Raw genomic sequence first — 20,876 nt, forward strand, 5'->3', positions numbered from 1 at the left:
CGCAACCACAGCATCACTCAGCAGCACCACAGCATCACTGGTTCAAATATGTTCTCTCAATGTTTCAAGCTTTATTACCAATGTCACAAAAAGATGTTAATATTTCACTTCTGTTCTTGGATTTTCGTCACAATAAAATAAACTGAACATAATCTTCACAAAAGTTATTTACAAAAGTTTAAGCTATTGCCATTATAAATTACAATCACTTTTATTTAAGTATTAATTATTTAAAAAAAATTAAAAGCCATTGTTATTTGTAATATCAATACATCTAAGTCAGGTAAATACAAAACATGTTGCATTAAAAATGCTATATGTGTCACATTTGCGAAAGTTATAACTATTGGCATTGTACATGACAAAGCTATTAATTTAGCTATTTTCAAAAACCACACATAAATACAAAAATTGTCATTTACAAGACCAATAGCTCAAACTTTCCTAATGTGAGACCAATTGCATTGCAAATGCTCGTTAATTGTTTTGTAGTTGCTGCTGTGAGTTAGCAAATAAATAAATATGCATAATATCAGCCTCTGTGTCTTTAATAAAATCATGATTTTCTACCCATCCTAACTGTGGAAAATCTGAATTGTCCCCTTTGCTGTGCACATAACTGCCTGAGTTCTGTGTGATGCAGTGTTCTGTAGTCAAGAGCTCTGGATGTGTTTGGAATCGCTTCTTCCTCTGGACAATGAGGGTGAATGGATTGTGTGAAGAGTTTCCTGTGGGACAGAGAGGGCAGCGAAGCACTTGTGTGGTTTTGTTTGTTTTGTGTGGTTGGATATTCAGGGTGCAGGCTAATGCTGTACGTTTTATCCACTGTAGGAACTGCTGTGCGATCGGTGGCTGGATTCTCAGCAGATGGGACCCCGGCAGAAGCTACAAAAAATGGGCATCCGTCTCCTCGTGTGGACACTGTGCATTGGGAGCGTCTTAGGCAGCGCAATCGCTGTCTTCTGCCTTTCGGAGTACCTTCACAAGGTTTGATTCTGTGCTGAGATGCTGTTGGGCTCCTTTGGTCCTGGGTCCCTGGCTTCTGTTGGTGCTGGGTCCCTGGCATGTGCTGGCATTGGGTACTTGTGCTTTGGTGTCATTGGAGCCCTGGGCTTTATCATCACACTGGAGTCAGGGTTTTTCTTCTGGACTATTCTGAATGCTGTTACATAGTGATAGAAGAAAGGGACATGTCTCTGTAGCAACCAATGGATGCTGACTTACCCTTGCTTGACCATCTACGTGAGAGTCCAGAGCTCGCCAACACTGATGACTCTACAGACTGATTCTGAGCAGTATTACAGTGTGCAAGATGAGATCAGGGCAGTCCGTGCAGCATCTGCCTGAAGCAATGCGAGTGCGGCGGTAGGTATAAAAATGGTTCCTGAAAACCACAAGAGGGGAAAAGAAGTAAATGTACTAACACAGGATGTTTCCTAATCATAACGAATGGAGTCATTTTACAATACGGACTCCCTGAGTTCCTACATCTTTAGAACGCGCTATCCAGAGATCGGTCTGCTAATATGTGCAATGTTAGCCCATGCCTTCCCAGAACTACGTATCTGAATAGCAGTAAAGCCCCCAACATAAAGTAGGAGTAAATCCTAGGTTCGAGGCATGTGGGCTGCTGAATTCATATCTGTGCATAGATCGCCGCCTAGTGTTGGGTCCGGATGATTGCACATTGTTGTCCTGGAAGAGTCTTCGAAGTATCACGAGATAGGTGGCTCCTCCCCTGGACTACAGTGCGCATGGGCATCCTCTCCATCCTCAGATTGTTTTTTTCCGCCATTGGGTTCGGATGTTACTATCTTAGCTCAAGTTAGGAAAACTTTCTACCAAGCCAAAAGGCTTTCTACAGCGTCGGTATTGTTTCGTTCGGTACCGATCCCTTTGCTTCGAGAGGACATGGAGGAACCAGACGGTTTTCTTCCAATATCGACCCGATCTTCGATCTACGATGGAAAGAAGCCCATTTAAAAGGTGTCCACTTTGTAATGCAAAGTACCCGCACATCGATGTCCACCCGGTGTGCAACAAGTGCCTGTCCCCGGATCACAACTAAGCCAACTGTATGGCCTGTGCCCGGTTCAGGTCGAAGAAAACTCTTCGGATTCGACGCGCGGCTTGATTGGAGTCGCAGAGATAAGCGCCTGTTCCAGAAAACATCTTCAGGACCGAAGACGAAGAGGTCGTTGATCTGGAGGATCAAGAAGAACACTCTGATCCGGCTTCGGGCCATGACTCCGAGTATGACGCCAAAGACGAAGAGGTGTTAGAAGAAGACGAAAACGTCATCGAGGAGGTAGGAGACGACGCAGAGGCCCTTGGGGCCGTAGAAGATAGCTCAGACGAGGAGCTAGGCCCAAACGGTTATACGGGGGCCGACGATGAAGCGCTCACTAAGGCTCAGGTCGAGGGATCGCCACAAGGCCTTACTTGAGATCTACAGACTCGTTCAACAGCCCCGCATAAAGGCCCGGCTTCGAACATATATAAAGAGCTATCGGTTTCGAAACCGCCATCGGTCGATACAAAGACATCGAAACCAAAAGCATCACTGCCAAAACCGAAACCGAAAGTGAAGCTAACTCTGGTCGGCTCCAAGGCCTCAAACCCCACGGAGTCGAAGAAACAGAAAAAGGCCGTTGATACCGAGAAGCTCAAGAAGATCATCGAGCCAACGGTTGGGGCACCAAAGGCCAAAGTCAAGGCTGTCGAACCGACGAAGCCGGCACCGAAGGGAGTCGACACGCAAAAAAGGCCCGAACCAAAAGGAGGGTTCGATCCTCGGTCGAGGCCTGCGGACAAGACAAAGACTGGCTCCAAGGACCCTGTCGAGTCGACGCAACCAAGCCCATTCATAGCCAAAGAGGTGTCGGAGTCACTCCAACGCATCAAAGATAAGGCTACAGCAGTCGGCCCGAAGAAGGCCCCAACACCAAAGCTGGTCGGAAACGTTCAGCCCGCATCGACACCGATCAAATTCGGGTTGCCACCTACAGTGCGCCCGAAGATGTTCGAAGCGAAGAAAAGTATCGCAGCCATCAAAAAAGTGTCGATGGTAGTGGAGGCTACAGAGGAGCCTGAAGAACAGGAGTCAAGGCAGTTCATCGACTCGGAAACTGGTAGACTGTCCATATATAAAAGGAAGATCATACCAGAAACACCCATGGAGCCATATAGGATTCCCTTAAAAAAAAAGAAGAGGGATTCAACAACATCGCCAGTTCTTGTGGAACCTCTCCAATCCTATGGTCAAGAACCTCAGACTTTTTCACCTACATACTCGGATCTAGATGCAGGGGATGATGAAAATGAGGATGACATTTATCATGTGGATACTGATCTGGATGATCAAAACCAACCATGGGCTGACCCAGCTGACCCAAAAGATCCGCACACTGCCCCTGACACACAGGTATACAGTGTAAAAACATCTCCCACGGAGGACACTACTGCCTTTAATGCCCTTATTGAAAGAGCGGCAAGTAACCATGACGTGCAGCTACATGCTGACCCTGTGGAGGAAGACTTTCTGGTCGACACCTTTTCCACTTCAGAAAGGAGAGTCAAGACCCTGCCCATGCTAAAAGGGGTCCTTAAGCATGCTGGTGACATTTTTAAAGAGACCACCAGGGCCAGGGTATTAAACCCAAGAATTGAGAAGAAATATAGACCGGCACCTGTGGACCCTACTTATATAAGAGGACAGTTGCCATTGGAATCATTAGTTGTTTCTAATACACGTAAAAGGGCAAACTCCCAGACTACAGGTGATGCTCCTCCTCCTGACAAGAAGTCGAAAGTACTGGAAACTTCAGGAAAAAGGGTGGCAGCGCAGGCAGCCAACATCTGGCACTCTTAGCCAGATATGACAGGTCCCATTATGATACCTTTGAGACACTGTTGCAACACCTACCAGATCAGTACAAGGAGGGTGCAGAACTACTAATCCAAGAAGGAAAGCTTATAACCAGTGCTTCCATCAAGTGCGCGTTAGAAGCAGCTGACACTGCAGCCAGGGCCATTAACACTAGAGTCATGTTAAGGAGACATGCCTGGTTAAGAATCTCAGGATTCAAGCCAGAAATACAAACTTCTATCCTCAATCAGCCAGTTAACCCGGACTACTTATTTGGACCTGAGGTTGACACCACCCTTGAAAAAATTAAAAAAAGACACCGAGACTGCCAAGCCTATGGGCGGCTCTGCAGTCCCAGCTGTTTCGGGGTGGCTCCTTTCGTCGCTCAAATACTAGAGGACCTTCAAGAGGCCAATCCACACAGCAGACACAATACAGTAAAGGAGGTACACAGTCCACCTACAATAAAAACAACAGGGGTGGATATCGTGGAAACAACATCAAGGGCAGAGGAAGAGGAAACAACAGTTCCAGATCCTCTGCCAATACCAAACAGTGACGCCCTGTCACTGCCCCCCCGACCACTTAACACCTGTTGGGGGGAGACTACAACAGTTCCTGTCAGTCTGGAAATCCATCACCACAGACAGGTGGGTGAGAGACATTGTCCAGTACGGGTATTGCCTGGAGTTAATATCCACTCCACCCAACATACCACCAAGACACCGTCCTATGTCCGCAGAGCACTTACACTTATTGCAGCAGGAGGTCGTCAGCATGCTGCAAAAAGGGGCCATAGAGCTTGTGCCTGTAGAAGACCAAGGCTCAGGGGTGTACTCTCTGTACTTCTTAATACCCAAAAAGGACGGGTCCCTAAGACTCATGCTGGACCTCAGGCCTCTAAACAGCTACATTCTGTCAGAGCATTTTCATATGCTCACTTTACAGCAGGTTCTACCGTCACTCAGTCAGGGAGACTTCCTCGCGACTCTAGATCTAAAAGATGCGTATTTCCATATACCCATACACCCATCACACAGACAGTATCTCAGGTTCACTATTCAAAATCAACATTATCAGTTCAAAGTCCTCCCTTTTGGAGTAACAAAGGCACCCAGGGTGTTCACAAAGTGCCTGGCGACTGTCGCAGCACACCTAAGGAGACAGAACATACATGTCTACCCTTATCTGGACGACTGGCTTATTCAAGCAAAGACAGCCCAGCAGTGTGCCAGCCACATGTCCCACACCATTCATCTTCTTCACAGTCTGGGATTCTCGCTGAATTATCCAAAGTCACATCTTCAGCCCACCCACGTGCGACAGTACCTGGGCGCGACAATAAACACTCTGGCAGCCAAAGCTCAGCCAAATTCAGCGAGGATAAACAGCATGCAATTGCTGATACAGAAGTTCAGACCCCAACACTCACTTCCAGCAAGAGAGTTCATGCAGTTGATAGGCATGATGGCCTCCTGCATCTTCATAGTCCCGCACGCGAGACTACATATGCGCCAGCTTCAGGAGTGCTTAGCACGTCAGTGGAATCAGGCTCAAGGACAATGGAAAGACCTAGTGTTGGTGAGCGGTCGGGCATACAACTCTCTGCATTGGTGGAACCCACGAAACCTTTGCAAGGGCCGACCGTTCCAAGAGCCTGTACCTTAAATAATACGGACAACGGACGCGTCTCTCCAAGGATGGGGAGCTCATGTACTCCATTACACGGTGCAGGGACTATGGACAGCACAGCAAAAGAGGATGCACATCAACCTTCTGGAATTGAAGGCAATCTTCATGGCAATGAAGGCTTTCAGAGTACACTTGTGCAACAAAGTCGTGTTGATCCGGACGGACAACATGACTGCCATGTACTACATACAAAAGCAGGGAGGAACACACTCTCCACAGTTGTCTCATCTGGCTCACGGCATGTGGAAGTGGGCCATTCAGAGGAACATCTTCCTCGTGGCGGAACACCTCCCGGGCAAGGATAACCAGATGGCGGATCTGCTCAGCACACACAGCCACCAGATGCACGAGTGGGAGATACATCCATCAGTACTCCAACCGTACTTCCAGCAGTGGGGTCATCCACAGATAGACCTGTTCACCACAAGGGAAAACGCAAAATGCCAAAGCTTCACCAGCAGGTTCCCACATCCACAGTCGCAGGGCAATGCGATATGGATGAACTGGTCAGGCAAATTTGCGTACGCTTTTCCCCCAGCACCTCTAATACCGCTGGTGGCACGCAAACAGAGGCAACACTCGATGACACTCATCCTGGTTGCTCCAATGTGGGCACCCCAACCATGGTACACCACGTTTCTAGAACTATCCGTGGTACCGCATCAAAGGCTGCACCTCACACCCAGGCTTTTGACGCAGAGCCATGGTGACATTCAGCATCCAGATCCGCAACAGCTCAACCTGGCGATCTGGCTCCTGAAGTCTTAGAATTTGGCTACCTCAACTTGCCGCCAGAATGTATGAATATCATCAAGGAGGCAAGACGGCCGACAACCAGAGCATGCTATGCGGCTAAATAGAAAAGGTTTGTCATATATTGTAACAACAATGACATTAACCCACTGGATGCATCTATTCAAAACATTATCTGTTATTTGCTGCACTTATACAGGTGTAATCTGGCGTACAGTTCCATTTGTATACATTTATCCGCAATAGCAGCTTATCTTCAAAACAGGCAGCACCTCTCACTATTCAGAGTGCCTGCCATTAAGGCTTTTCTGGAAGGACTCAAAAGAGTGATCCCTCCCAGACACCCGCCTTCACCAGTCTGGAACCTCAATGTGGTCCTCACCAGACTGATGGGACCACCTTTTGAACCTCTACACTCTTGTGAGATTCAGTTTCTAACCTGGAAAGTGGCTTTCCTAGTAGCCATTACCTCACTACGAAGAGTTAGTGAACTCCAGGCCCTAACCATTCAAGAGCCGTTCATACAGGTCCACACAAATAGGTTTGTACTACGCACCAACCCTACATTCATGCCTATGGTGATTTCGCAGTTCCACATGAACCAGACCATAGAACTGCCAGTTTTCTTTCCTAATCCAGAAAATGTCGCAGAGAGATCCCTACACACATTAGATGTCAAAAGGGCTCTTATGTACTATATAGACAGAACAAAGGACTTCAGAAAAACTAAACAGCTTTTTGTTGCATTTTCCCCACAACACAAAGGCAACCCCATTTCCAAAGCAGGGATAGCCAGGTGGATCGTTAAGTGTATACAAATTTGCTATGCTAAGGCTAAACGCACACTAACCATTCCACCGAGAGCACACTCCACACGTAAATTAGCAGCGTCCATGGCTTTCCTGGGGAATATTCCTTTAGAAGAGATATGTAAGGCAGCCACATGGTCCACCACACATACATTTACGAAACACTACTGCGTAGATGTGCATTCTAAACAGCAGGCAGCTGTAGGACAGGCTGTTCTCAAAACTCTTTTTCAGACTGCTGCAGCTGGCACGGGCAGCCGCCGCTAACGGGAGGGACTGCTATATAATCTATGCACAGATATGAATTCAGCAGCCCACATGCCTCAAACCGAATATGCTACTTACCAGTATGCATCTGTTCTTGGCATGTAGGGCTGCTGACATTCATATCGCCCACCCTCCTCCCCGGCGCCTGTAGCAGCTGTAGCATTCAGAATTACTATGTAGCATGGACATCACTCACTGTATTACACTCCATCTCTGCCACAATGGCGAAAAACAATCTGAGAATGGAGAGGATGCCCATGCGCACTGTAGTCCAGGGGAGGAGCCACCTATCTCGTGATACTTCGAAGACTCTTCCAGGACAACAATGTGCAATCATCCGGACCCAACACTAGGCGGCGATCTATGCACAGATATGAATGTCAGCAGGCCTACATGCCAAGAACAGATGCATACTGGTAAGTAGCATATTCGGTAGTCTTTAATCCTGCAATTAAACAAGACAGTCAACAAAACGAAAGTAAGCAGCTGAGGGAATGGAGTGAGTTCGGTTGGGGAGGCAGTAGCGCCTGGGTATGGAGAAGGGCCTGCCAAAGTCTGAGGAAGATTATACACAGTAGGATACTGCATATAGAGAATGAGTAACTGACCCTGGTGTCTTCTGCTCCACAGGATTACACTGTTCGTGAACGGCGTAGCACTGCCCTGCAGCGGGAGGCGCTGTTCCTCCCCCTGCCACTCGCAGTCTGCTTCTTAAACCTCTTGCTTCCATATGTGTACAACCTGCTGGCCCTGTGGGAGAAGCTGGAGTCGCCTGGGCTGGAGGTCTACGTTGCCATCTGCAGGTACCAGAAGGATTACACTGCATGAAGGGGGTGGAGTGTGGCACGTGCAACACCTGTGAAGTCGTACACTGGACAAGGGATGTAGTCTGTTCAACAGGGAGTATAATGAACAGGGGTGTTTTCCTGCATAGGAAGAGTATGGGGGCTAGCCTACTAGAGAGAGGCTGGGATGCTACACAGAAGGCCAGACTTTGCACAAGTTGGAGTATGTGGCACAGTGGGCGCAGGGAATAATTTCACATTCTAGATTAGAACATTGCATCCTGTGCAGGGATATGGGGCTGACCTTCAAAAGCAGGCCATGATTGGCCCGGATTGAGTAAAATCCAGCATGGGTGTTATTGTGCACAAGGGAGGATATCCTATATGTTTGGTGGTATACTCAGGTAGGTTGGGAAGTCCAGTACAAGTGGGCAGGGGTGTGTGAGAGATGGGCACCATTGAATAGCGTCAAGTAGAATTCTGCACAAGGGAGAGTAAGATATGCCCACTGGTGGAAAAAGGATATAGTATATCCTGCTCAAAGGCAAGTGGACCAATCTTCTATCCAACCCCTCCATAGATACTCTCTGCACACACATTCCTTTCTTTCTGGAGTCACTGGCAGCTTTTTCTCTGTTTCAGGAACTTGCTCCTGAAGATGGTCATTCTGGGTGTGCTCTGTTATCACTGGCTTGGCCGAAAGGTCGTCTATTTGGAGAACCAGGTGAGTGTCATGTCTCCTACTCGTGTATTGAAGGTGCCTGTGCACTCTCGCTGGAAAAAAATGTATGGTAGCAAATAACTCCCTAAAATTAAGCCAATGTGGTAGAGGGTATGCCCGTTATAAGAGGTGGGTTCTTCTGGTACCAAGTGAGCTGCACTGGAGAAATCGAACCCCACCCCTAGAACTGCATAGAGTGTTTTTGGCTGGTTGTGAGTGATATGAAAGTCACTTGATGTAATCATCAGTTTTGTTACTATAAAATGCACATACTTCGATGTACAGTGTCCAATCAAATGTCGTTTTGTGCTTTTCTGGGCTTGATGGGAGTTGCTTTTGGATTTCTTCTTCATACCCTACCCAATTATTTTTGGAGTCAAAAAGTGTAAATGCGAGCCAGTCATTTTATTTTTTGACTTGTAGTTATAGAGCATCAGAAGCACCAGAGAGTTGTATAAAAACAGTCATCTAAAATATTTTTGAAATTAAAATACTCCAACATACAGCATCTCTAAAACATCCTGAAAACAACATGTAATCGTTTTAAAACTCTTCAATAACTGAACTGGTACGCTTATTTGAAGAATACAGCGGCAACTCGACCTGATGGTGCCAGCCCAAGCACCAAGCCCCAACTGACATTTTAAGGAATCTATAGTTCCCCCAACAACCCAAACGGAGTCAAATCTTCAAGGTTCCATCAGAGATGAAGTATAAACACAGCACAACAGTTCACTAAAAGGATTAATTCCAAAAGAATAAAAACAGTGACCTTGTGAATCACCTCAAGCAAAAATCTAAATGAGCCTTCAGCTTTTCTGAATATGCAAATATTAAGAAATAGTTCTGAGATCCACGCGAAGCTAATCACGAAAGAAGGTCACCAGTCTGATAATGGAATGCAACTTTTCTTATTTACAAAATAAAGGAATCTTTTAAGCGTAAAATAAGTGTTTCGATGGGCCTTGTTATCGACTGGACTGGCTGCTCAGTGTTATCAGCAGCTAGGGTGTATTTTGCAGGATCATCGCTTTCTTAGCTCAACATCCTACTATAGACAGTAGTCTGACTTCCATGGGAAGCCAATGGAGTGAACACAGATGGTGTCGTAAAGAGAAATACATTTTCCGGATGGAGGAAATTGGCTTCCTTAGAACACAGCATATCTAGGCTGCATCCTGAAAGTAGTATATCCTGGGTAACAAACCATTGGCTAGAGGAGAGCGGTATGCAGTGAATAGCAGCATTCTGATGGATACTTCTTAATGCTGATTCCTCACGAATAGTCATGGGGTATATTCCCCATAGGCCAGGCTGGATCTGGAAACTTTAAAGCGGTACGGTTGCACGCCGGTATGTGGCATTGTGCAGCTCTGTGCTGCTGTCATTCTGCTCCAAAAGTGACGCATATAAGCGCGATCCATGCATGCTGATGTAAGTTCCTTTCTTTCCTTGCTTTCAGACAGAGATCTGGAGCTACTCCTTTGTCTCTGACAAAAATTTATACAATGCACGACAAGGAAAACTGAAAAAAAGGGGAAAAAAAGAAGGCACTTGCCACCCGCCATTATTCAGCTCGGAGTCCTTGCCGCAGCACAGGCTCTGAGATTCCCCTGTGGCCATTTGTGATGCTTCTCTCATGCTTTAAAGCAGCATCAGGATTGGCCTGAGTGCCCCCAATTTGCACTCCCAGAGAACCTGGGAGCCTGTGCTTGCTGTCTCCAACCCGGCAATGCAGCTCGGGTTGGGCACAGCTTATTGCACGTCCTTTTGGCCATCCTCAGATGATCCGCCCAAAGTGACATGCGCACCAATGCAATGCCCACCACTCCCGCTCGTGACTGCCCCTACGATGGCACCGGCCCTTAATACATGAAAAATAAAATGATAATAAACCTGTTTTATTATTGTTTTATTTTTCACGTTTTGAGGCTGGCAGTGGGGGTGACGCTCCTCCGCCATAGCAGAGGAGCTGCCACCGCCTTCCTGCCTACCACAGACAATATCACCACCATGTGATACTGCATCAAGGATTTTCTATGGTCGTTAACCACCTGGCGGGGTCTCTAAACGCCAGGGCGTACAAACTGAGCCATTGACGCCTAGTGGACCACAAAGGGCAGTTACAACCAGAAGTAGTGCAGGGCATCTTCCAAGAATGGGGAGAACCCTGATTCAATCTTTTTACCACCAGCAAGAACGCTTAATGTCAGCATTTCTGCGTACTGGAGTTCTCAAGAAAGCTCTGCCTCTGAGATGCATTCTGCCTAGAGGAGAGTTTGGGACTCCTGAAAGCCTTGCGGCTGCTACCTCTCATGCTCCAATTTCTATAAAAGAACAGCACCGACCCGGCCAAAGTCAGCATAATAAAACCGGATTTTGGCAAAGAGTGTATGGTACTTGGAACTCCTGGGCATGAGCATCTGTCCTCCGATAAAGCTGCTGCTTAGGGAGGATTTTCTGTTGCAGCAATAGGGCAAGGTCTTGTACCCAGGTCCATATAATCTGAATGTCTGTTTGTAGAGCTAGAGTGGCAACAATTGACTGTATTTTACTTTCCTCTTTTGGTCGGTTTTGTCACACAGCATCCCTCTACAAAATTTCTAAACGCCAGTCAGCCATTGGGACACATTTGTGGCTTGGGGCATTACCCACCAGATTGAGCCACTACAAGCCGAGTTGTCTGCAGGATTGTTGTTTGTTTTATCCCTGGCCCAGCAAGGACTTGCTCTGGGTACCGTAAAAGATTACTTGTTGAATCTTTCTGCTTTTTTTTGCGGTTGCCGGATCAGACTTCTTTATTTAAATCACCTGTGGTGATGAGATTCCTGAAAGATGTCCACCAAAACCTTTTGTGATGCCACAGCGGGACTTGAATTTAGTCCTTACCTTTTTGATGTGCCCCTCTTTTAAGCCACTGCTCAGCTGTCCTTCATACACTTGCCATTGCAAACAGTCTCTCATTGCCATAACATTGGCTCAGGGTATGAGTGAGCTGCAGGTACTCTGTCAATCCCCCCACACAACATTCTTCCCAAACAAGCAGGTGTTGAGGACCCAAGCTTCCTCTCTGCTTAAAGTGTTCACTCCTGTTCATTTCGGGCAGGTTATCAGCCTTTCAACATTCTTTTCTCCACCTGATCCCTCCAGGAGGAAGTGAGAGACTCCATTGTTTGGACCCCAAGAGAGCACTAATTTTTTATATAGATATCACCAAGCACATTGGGTGGAAGATCGATTCTTTGGGATGTTCTCCAGGGCAAAGAAGGACCAGCGAGTGCAAAAACAAACCATGAAGATCTGCTATGCACTAGACAGGAAGCACTCTTCATAAGCCTTACAGGCTCAAATCAAACAACAATTTTCATACGAAGAATACATAGAATCATGTTAATACAGTTTGGGTTCAATAAAAATGTACCCCATACAAACAGTAAAAGAATACCGATAAAAAGAAGTGACATATTTAATTTATCCGGCAATAAAAACAGTTATATCAATATTTAAAATCCATCAACAGTTTAAAATTTCTAGGACCCTTTCTTCCTGTGTCTAACTGCCGCCACCAAAAAATTTGCAATATAAAAAATCTCCCAAGGGTTATTTAACAGCTGCGAATATAATAAGGCAGGTCTAACTTGCACAAAACCCCTCCCCTTTAAAATAGGACTTAAAAACGTTCTCCTCATAGAGCTAAAATGCTCAAAAAAACATTATAAAATATATGGTATCCTGTGTTGAGAAATTGTCACGAGTACAGGGGCCTAAATAATTTACCCTACTCCACCCCTGTACATCTGCTCAAAGACAATGAATAAGATTGAAATGAAACCTAGTTAAAACAAATCGGTGAAAAGGTTTTGTGACAATTGTCAAGTACGGTTCTATCCGTGGGACTGTCTTTAACAGGAAATGGGCTTTCACCGTAGGTTTCACAATCTCCAACGTCTCTCTTTCTGTAGACCGCACATTTAGAAATTGTACTTTAACCCATGCCAGGTCCTCTTTCACAATCTTTTCTGGAGTGGCAAAAAGTTAAGGTCGTCCCAGTTTACCTAACATTGACTTGACATATTGTGTCCATTGGATTTTACTTGCATTGTCCAGCGCTATACAGTCCCAAACAATTTCACTATTCAGCGCCAATTCTGTGTTAATCCATATCTTTATCCAACAAACCACGGGGCCCAGCCCTATTTGGTCCCCAACAAAACCACTACCCAACTCTTGATGAATAGCATAGGTAGGGGTAGATTGGGGAACCGCCAGGAGATATCTCATACATTTATTTTCAACTTGCTGAATTTCTACTACAGGTTTGTATCCCCAAATCGTAGACCCATACTTAGCCATAGCAATAATTTTAGATCTATACATTTTGAGCAAGGCTTCAAGGGGCTTCGCTCAGAGTCGGGAAACAAAACCTTGTACAGCAGCTACGGACCTAGACATTGCATGTTTTTTCGCCCTTAACTGGGGATTCCAGGAGCCTCTCTCATCGAATAAAACTCCCAAATGCGAAAAAGAGGAAACCTTTGATAACTCAACCCCTTCACAATAAAAAGATTTACACTTTTTTGACTTCTGCCCTATATTCATCGTGTGCGATTTGGTTTTGTTAGAAATGGGATTTCTGGTTGGCTAGGGCTTGCGCCTAAGCCAGGCAGAAACCACCACTCTAGTCAGGGCAAGGGAGTTACACGCCAAAGATAACCCCTGGTAGCTTGGCACGAGCAGTCAGGCTTATCCTGGAGGCCATGTGTAAAGCATTTGCACAACCCCGCAGCAACAACATAATAGGCACACCACAAAAGGAACTCCACACTAGGTTATATCAATAATAGCCTTTGTATTATCCTAAAACACATTAGAATAGTAATCGCAAAATATACACTGTGCCAACTGGCACTGGGTAATATCTACAGGGGATTATATACCCATGACAGGGCCACATAGACCACTGCCAGAACCATCTCTTAGTAAAGATAGTAAATGTAGAACCTATAATAAACTTAGAACACAACCTGTAATTACTGGCAAACACTGTACTCCGCATCATCCTGTAACACAAACTATATTATTCATAGTATCACATTTAGGCGTGAAATACATCCTGCGCCACCCTCTTAAGCCTAACCCTATTCTACAATAATGGCATAAGTCTAAACACATTAGACCCTAACCTCCTAAGCAGAACTCACATTAGGGAATAATCTCACTATAATAAACCACAGTAGGCAAATAACCTCATACCTAAACCACAGTAAAGAATAACGCAAACATAAACTTAGTATGCAAGACCTCATAATCGTAAAACCACATTTAGAGGCATGAAACAGGGTGCGTAAATTCTAGCAGATAAATCACATTTCCTAGCACCACATAAATCACATTAGGGCCTGGCGCCCTACAAACCTAACAGTCCCCCTGGCCAACTGGACTTCTCAAAGGGGCTCAAAATGCCCTGTGTCCAAAGTGTCAGGGAGGCTGCCAATGCAGCAGAATCCATGTGCGCAATTGCGCACACCTAAACATTGCAGCTGGCACTAAGTGCTGCACAGCTGTGAGAGTACGGGGCTTAAAGGCGGGCACTCAGCGGCACAGCTCCTCAGCTGCAGTGGCCCACAATAGCGATGATTTTCGTAGTACGGCAAATGCGGGCACTCAGCGGAACAGCTCCTCAGCTGCAGCGGGCCACAATAGCGATAGCGATGATTCTCGTAGGACGGCAAATGCGGGCACTCAGCAGCCACAGCTCCTCAGCTGCAACAGCCCACAATAGTGTTAGCGATGGTTTTCGTAGGATGGCAAAATGTGGGCACTCAGCGACACAGCTCCTCAGCTGCAGCGGCCCACAATAGCAATGATTTTGGTAACACAGGCAAATGTGGACTCCCAGCGGCAATAGCTCCTCAACTGCGGTGGCCCACAATAGGGATAAAGATGACTTTGGCAACACAGGCAAATGCGGGCTGTCAGTGGCAACAACTCCTCAGCTGCAGCGGCCCACAATAGCGATGACTTTCAGCCTGCGTGCCCCGCAGTAGAACCAGAGGCCCCTGAAGTCTCACCAGAGGCCTCACCTGCAAGTAGAACTCCCCTCACATAGGAATCCGGACGGCTGATGGGTGAAGTCTAATGTCCCTGAGACTTTGGCAGGAGGCAAGCTCAAATCAGGCCCTTGGGTAGTTGGTTCAGCAAGATGGATGGAAGTTCCAAAGTCCTTTCCCGCTCGTTACACGGATAGAGGTTCATCTTGACATCCAGAAGTAACACGTTCTTCCTCCAGGAAAGAATTAAAATATAGCACTCACAGGGTGCAGGGAGCCATAGCTCCAAAAGCAACAGTCCTCAGCAATCAAGGGGGCAATGCAGGGCTCAGGGAGGCAGGCCCTCATGGCAGTTCCTCCTGGGCCCCAGCAACAGCATGCCCCAGTAGGATCAGGAACAGCACATCATCCTAGAAGAGCACCATCGTACTGAACTTCATGGGGTCACAGCCCCTTTACTGCTGCCACCAAATGACTTTGTTCTCAAAAGTCACAAGTCACTGAGCCCAGCCAGAACCAGTTTGGTGTGGTCCTGGAGCACTTTGTTTACAAGGCTGCATCCTGCCTTTGAGGAAGAGGGGGTCTGCCATCAGCCGCACAGTGGGATGTGGAGCCATCATTCACCTTGCCAGGCACAGCCCTGCTCAGATCAAAAGGTCACCCCTCCCCATACTCCAACTGCATATCTCTCTATTGAACCCAGGTCTGGCTCAGCCTGCCCTGTCCCTCCAAAACCAGACATGCAATTCACATCAGGCAGGCAGACACATAGCGCACAAAAAATGCCAACTTCTAAAAGTGGCATTTCTCCCATAGTCATAATAAATCGGCGCACACCATTGCGCAGCATTTATTCTCACACTTCCATACATACCAGACTTGACCATACTGCGCCTCTCATAACAGGAATCACCACTGACACACACTGAGCAGGGAATCCCCCTTGCATTCCTATGGGAGGGCAGGCCACTCTCACTAATAAGTAACACAGAGCGCACCCACTTTACACTGGACCACAGTGCTAAAGTGCCCAGGGGCCTAAAACCACTAACACTACACAGAGAAAAAAGCTGGGAAAAATGCAAAAAGTTTAGGGGTGATCCTGCAAAAAGGGCCAAGTCTAACAGGTTTTATTAATAATAAGGTGCAAGGATTGCATAAAGGACCCAAATGAATCCAAAAGTCTCTGCAGAACAACTGCAGTGCAGGCCAAAAGAACCGCATCATCAGCGTATAGGAGAGCAGGAATAACCCTGTCTCCTGTACGAGGAATATCTAAAGTGGCAGTGCTAAGGGAGGTGTTTAAATTATTTATGTCAAGTGTAAAGAGGAAAGGGGCTAGGATACAGCCCTGTCGTACCCCTTTGTCAATTTTAATCTGATTAGTGCATTTTCCGCCTTGACTGACTCTAACCCTGGCATAAAGATCCTTATGAAGATCTGCTAAAAATTAGACTAAGCAGCGGTCCATCAATATTGTCCATAACTTTGATCTATTTACTAGATCAACGGTAGAGGATATATCCATGAAGGCCAGCTGTAACGTACCTTGTTTCGCCTTTCCTAAAACCGTATTGACATTCTGTTAAACTTCCAGTGTCATCCAACCATTCAGAAAGTTTATTTAAAATACCTCTACCTAAAACCTTAACCACGGAATCAATCAGGGAGATAGGTCTATAACAAACTGGATCACCTCTCTGTCCCTTTTTAAAAACTGGAATAATGGTGGAGAGAGACCATGGTGGCGGAAATCCATACATACAAGCCATATTTAAAAGTTTAGTTAACATTTTTGCCCAAAGATGCAGTGTTTGTTTATATAGATCAGCCGGAACACGATCAGGACCAGGGACCTTATTACTAGTCATTTCAATGATGGCCATCTCCACTTCATTTACTGTAAAATTCAATGCTGTGTTGCTCCTATCTCGATCAGCAAGAACTGGAGCGCCCCTCCCATACTGGGATACTCCATAAATAGTATTAAAATGGGAGTACCACTGGTACTCCGTAATATTACATTCTAAGTGCGTATTATTTAGTTCTGAAAAAAAGGGTTTATTCACAATAGCCCAAAATCTAGCACTTTCCCTATGAACCTCAACTTAGAGCAGGTAATTCCAGACCTCATCGTTAATTTCTGGTTTTCGGTGATTAATCGTCCATTTATAGGACTGCCTCAATTGGGCTATGAGAGCACGATCACTGGGGACCTGCTCCAAGGCAGAAATAAGCTTTTGGTGAGCTTTCGAGCAATCGTTGTCAAACTATTTCTCACCCAGATTAGTATGTCTTCTACTGGGCAATGTTAGACCAGATGCCACCTGCGCACAAATCTCTGCAAAATGCCAGTAAGACCTCTGCTCCATTTGCAGGGCTAAGACACATATTAAAACTCTTTTCTGCTTTGTGCATTAAAGCATGAAGAAAAAGCTCAGGAATTACACTTGTCCACTTTAGCCTGGGCCCCTGGTCATTGAATTGACATTGTTAATTTCTACGGCTAAACAATTAGTGGAGCCAGTATTCACAGTACAATGTTTTGCTGTCAACTTTAGTGATATTAAAATTAGGAGGCCCCCCTTTGCTCTCCCTGAGGCCGAGGGCCATGCTGGCTCAAAATATGATTTATAACCATCCAGCCCAAAATTATCTTCTCTATCCCACGTCTCTTGTAGTCCCACTATATCATATGGTTTAAGAAAATTAATCCATCTGGGTTCCACACTATTTGTTTTAAGTCCTGCTACATTCCAGCTTAAGAGCTCGAGCTGCTTCTTAAAGCTCTTCCGGGTGCTGGAAATGCACGTATGCGGCACCAGCAGCGTTGAAAGAGGGGGCAGAGAGTCCCTCTCGGCCAGTAGGATGCACCAAGGCAGTGTAGACGGGCTTCCCGCGCTGCGGGAGCACGTGCTGCTTCTTAAAGCGCCTCTGGGTGCTGGAAATGCACGTATGCGGCACCAGCTGCGTTGAAAGCTGGGGCAGGGAGCCCCTTTTGGCCAGCAGGACACACCAAGGCAGTGTAGACAGGCATAAAGGCTCATTCTGCCACAGCCAGTGGTGTTGCACGCGGAATGACAGTCCCGGACATTTGCCAGATGGTTACGTGAAGGTCGGTACATATGTTTACTGCCATATAAGTCGGGTTCGTGAAGCAGGGCATTTTGCATACTTGGTCCTTGAGGAATATTTAGTCCGAGCCAGTTTACACACTCATCACTTGGGGAGGTACTTCTGTGCTATCTATTTATACTGTGAGAAATCTGTGGTTAAAGCACAAGTTACTTACCTTCGATAGGCTCTTTCTGGTGGATACTCTAACCGAAGGTTACTAACCAACCATCCCATCTTTGTGTTCTGTGAACTGGACTTTTTTCCCTCTAAAAAGCCCCAGGCTTAGAGAGTTTTACACTGATTATGCCAATCATCAGAGTGCATGGGTGGAGCTTATAAGCAGCTCCACTTATCGATTCCAGATCAGAACATAAGCACAGCCCCTCACCACCTACTAGCATGCAACAGTACTACTTTAAAGTGTCTGGATCCAGCCTGAGACCTGGGAATATTCACAGGATAGGGGTTCTGTGGTTGGATAGAGTATCGACCAAAAAGAGTGTCAACGAAGTTAAGTAACGTGTTCATTAACAGTCCCAACTCTGCTAGCTTCAGTCTCACAAAGGCAGCAAACGCAGCTTGTCAATATTTTCCACATTGTTTCAGACAGTTGGCAAATCCCATTTTTTTATTTTTATTTTATAAGTTGTACCTTATTTGCCAGGTGAATTCAATAGGAGCTGACTGGAAGGACAGACATCTCTGATAACATTGTGGTCAAATCCATTACAAAAAAATGAATGAAAGTGGCTTCTGTCCACTCAAACTGGTAACAGGATGTGGGAGCACACCCAAGGTTCGCCCCTGGCATTCTGAGAAATGCAGTCTCTTGTAGATCGCTCCGATATTTTCAAGTGTTTCGCCAAGGTTGGCACAGATAGTGCTGATCTCTAGACACGTGTTTCTGGTTTATTAACCGTCATCAGTAGAGAATACAGTCTTGTATTTTGGGGTTGACAGTGTGACTATAGCTCAGGAGCTCTTATTTTCTTGCCCAACCATGTATAGTTCTAATCGGGATCTGTGTCTTCAGTTAACAAACCGATGCAATGTCGCAGCATTAACGGAGTATGTTACTTTTTCTTCTTGAATTTCATACTAAACATCTAAAGCAGCATTGTAGCTTTCCCAAAAATGAGTTCTATGTTTGTCAACTTGATAATCACAAAGCCTGCTCATAATATATAAAGTATTTTCTTTCTCTTCTCTAGTTTTTACCGAGGTAGACGCCTGACACATTTCCTTGTCTTTGATCTAGTCTTTCTCTAGGAGGGAAAACCATGCCTTTAAAATTAAGCCATTACTATTTCACTGGTGTGCCATTCTACTAAATAAACAAGGTACTATACCTAATCAAGTATCAAACATTAACTTCAGAACCACTTCCAAGTTCTCACTGGCAAGCACATCTTGGTAAAGCAACATTGTAATACATATAATATCACAACGCATTGTATTAGCTCCCTCCTGGTCTGTCAGTTGAAACTAATCCCAGGTACTTCAAACAGATGCTGGAAACCTTTTATTATTCCTATGCACTGAAATAGGCAGAGAATATGTGCTTTACATTACAAATAGTCTGTGTCTCTGTCTTTTCTTTGTGTAAAGATCTCATAGATTGGTCAGGTCGATCTTGCTGTGCCTCATGTGGATGCTTTGGACTTGTGCCTTCAAAACACCTCTTCTTTGTTCTTAGTGCTGGGAAACGTTTGTGGGGCAGGAACTGTACCGGTTTGTGGTCATGGACTTCATCTTCACAATGCTGGACACCTTCTTTGGGGAGCTGGTCCTGAGGTCAGTACCACCCTCCCTTTGATGCCACCCATATCTGATCCGAAGGTTAATATCTTCCTCTCTGGAGCATCGCTCCAGAAGGTCTTCAACTTACTAAACCTCTCATTGGAGTGTCTCTATAGGTAGATTGAGGTTAGTAGCTACCCCAGTTCATCCCTACGCTGGTCCATATGTTAAGTATCCAGCCTTTGAACCACCTTGTGAGGTTATTAAATTACTTTGTCAGTTTCTCCTTCAGGGGGCCTGAGGTTAGTACAACCATCCTAGTAATATTTATGGCTCTTGGCCCAAAAGGGCCAAGGTGCCCACAGACAATTTAGGGGACCCACAGAAAGTTGGGGACACTCCTGGAGTGGCAAGGGCACATGAGGCTGGGCTGGCCCACTAGAGGAAGGACCGTTGTAGGCACACAAGGGCTGGACATTTTAGGGTGGCCAGCTACACCAAGGGAGAGGGAGGTGGATAGCCAATCATTGTGTAGAAGTGAAGGGGGGGTGATAGAAACCATCAGTGACCAGAGCCACCAGTACCACCTGTCCCAGTCCCTGGCTGGGAGAGCCTCCATGAAGGAAAATGCATAATTAACCCACAAATAGGTTGGTAAATGTTTCTCTCCGCTGCTCCTGCCCACCATTAGTTCCCTTTGTAACTCTTAGTGCCCCTGAATATCTGCGTCCCCTTTATTGTCTGTTGACCCCATGGCCCATTTGTCCATCCCACAATTCTAGTTTGTGTGCTTTCTGTGTGTGTCTGCGTACCAGATCTTCTGTTTGCGTATGTGTGCCCGCCCCTCTCTCAGGTCATACATGTCTTCATGCCCATATCACACTGTGCCTGTCTCTCAGTGGGGGCTCTGCGCGAGCTACCCCATACTCGTGTACTTGCCACACTTTGGATACCTAAAACCCCTTCCCTACTGGTGCAGCTGCCTTCATGGCTGTGTCCTTTACCAACTCTGTGTACCTACCTGCCCTACTCCTTTGCTGTGCCCTTGCCTATCTGCAAGAGCTTTACACCTAT

General features: G+C 46.1%; 1 protein-coding gene across 8 annotated transcripts in view; it reads left to right on the plus strand.

The window, feature by feature from the left end:
- Positions 1–20,876, plus strand: part of TMC6 (transmembrane channel like 6) — a 225,286-nt gene that overhangs the window by 156,451 nt on the left and 47,959 nt on the right. For all 8 annotated transcript variants that reach the window (XM_086931088.1, XM_086931093.1, XM_086931095.1 and 5 more), the window contains 4 exons: positions 832–987; positions 8,020–8,192; positions 8,817–8,898; positions 19,759–19,856. In XM_086931088.1, coding sequence (XP_086787214.1) covers positions 832–987; positions 8,020–8,192; positions 8,817–8,898; positions 19,759–19,856 — 509 coding nt within the window. The remainder of the gene's footprint in view (positions 1–831; positions 988–8,019; positions 8,193–8,816; positions 8,899–19,758; positions 19,857–20,876) is intronic.

This window comes from Lissotriton vulgaris, chromosome 7 (assembly GCF_964263255.1).
Source record: "Lissotriton vulgaris chromosome 7, aLisVul1.2, whole genome shotgun sequence".
Classification (NCBI taxonomy): Eukaryota; Metazoa; Chordata; class Amphibia; order Caudata; family Salamandridae; genus Lissotriton; species Lissotriton vulgaris.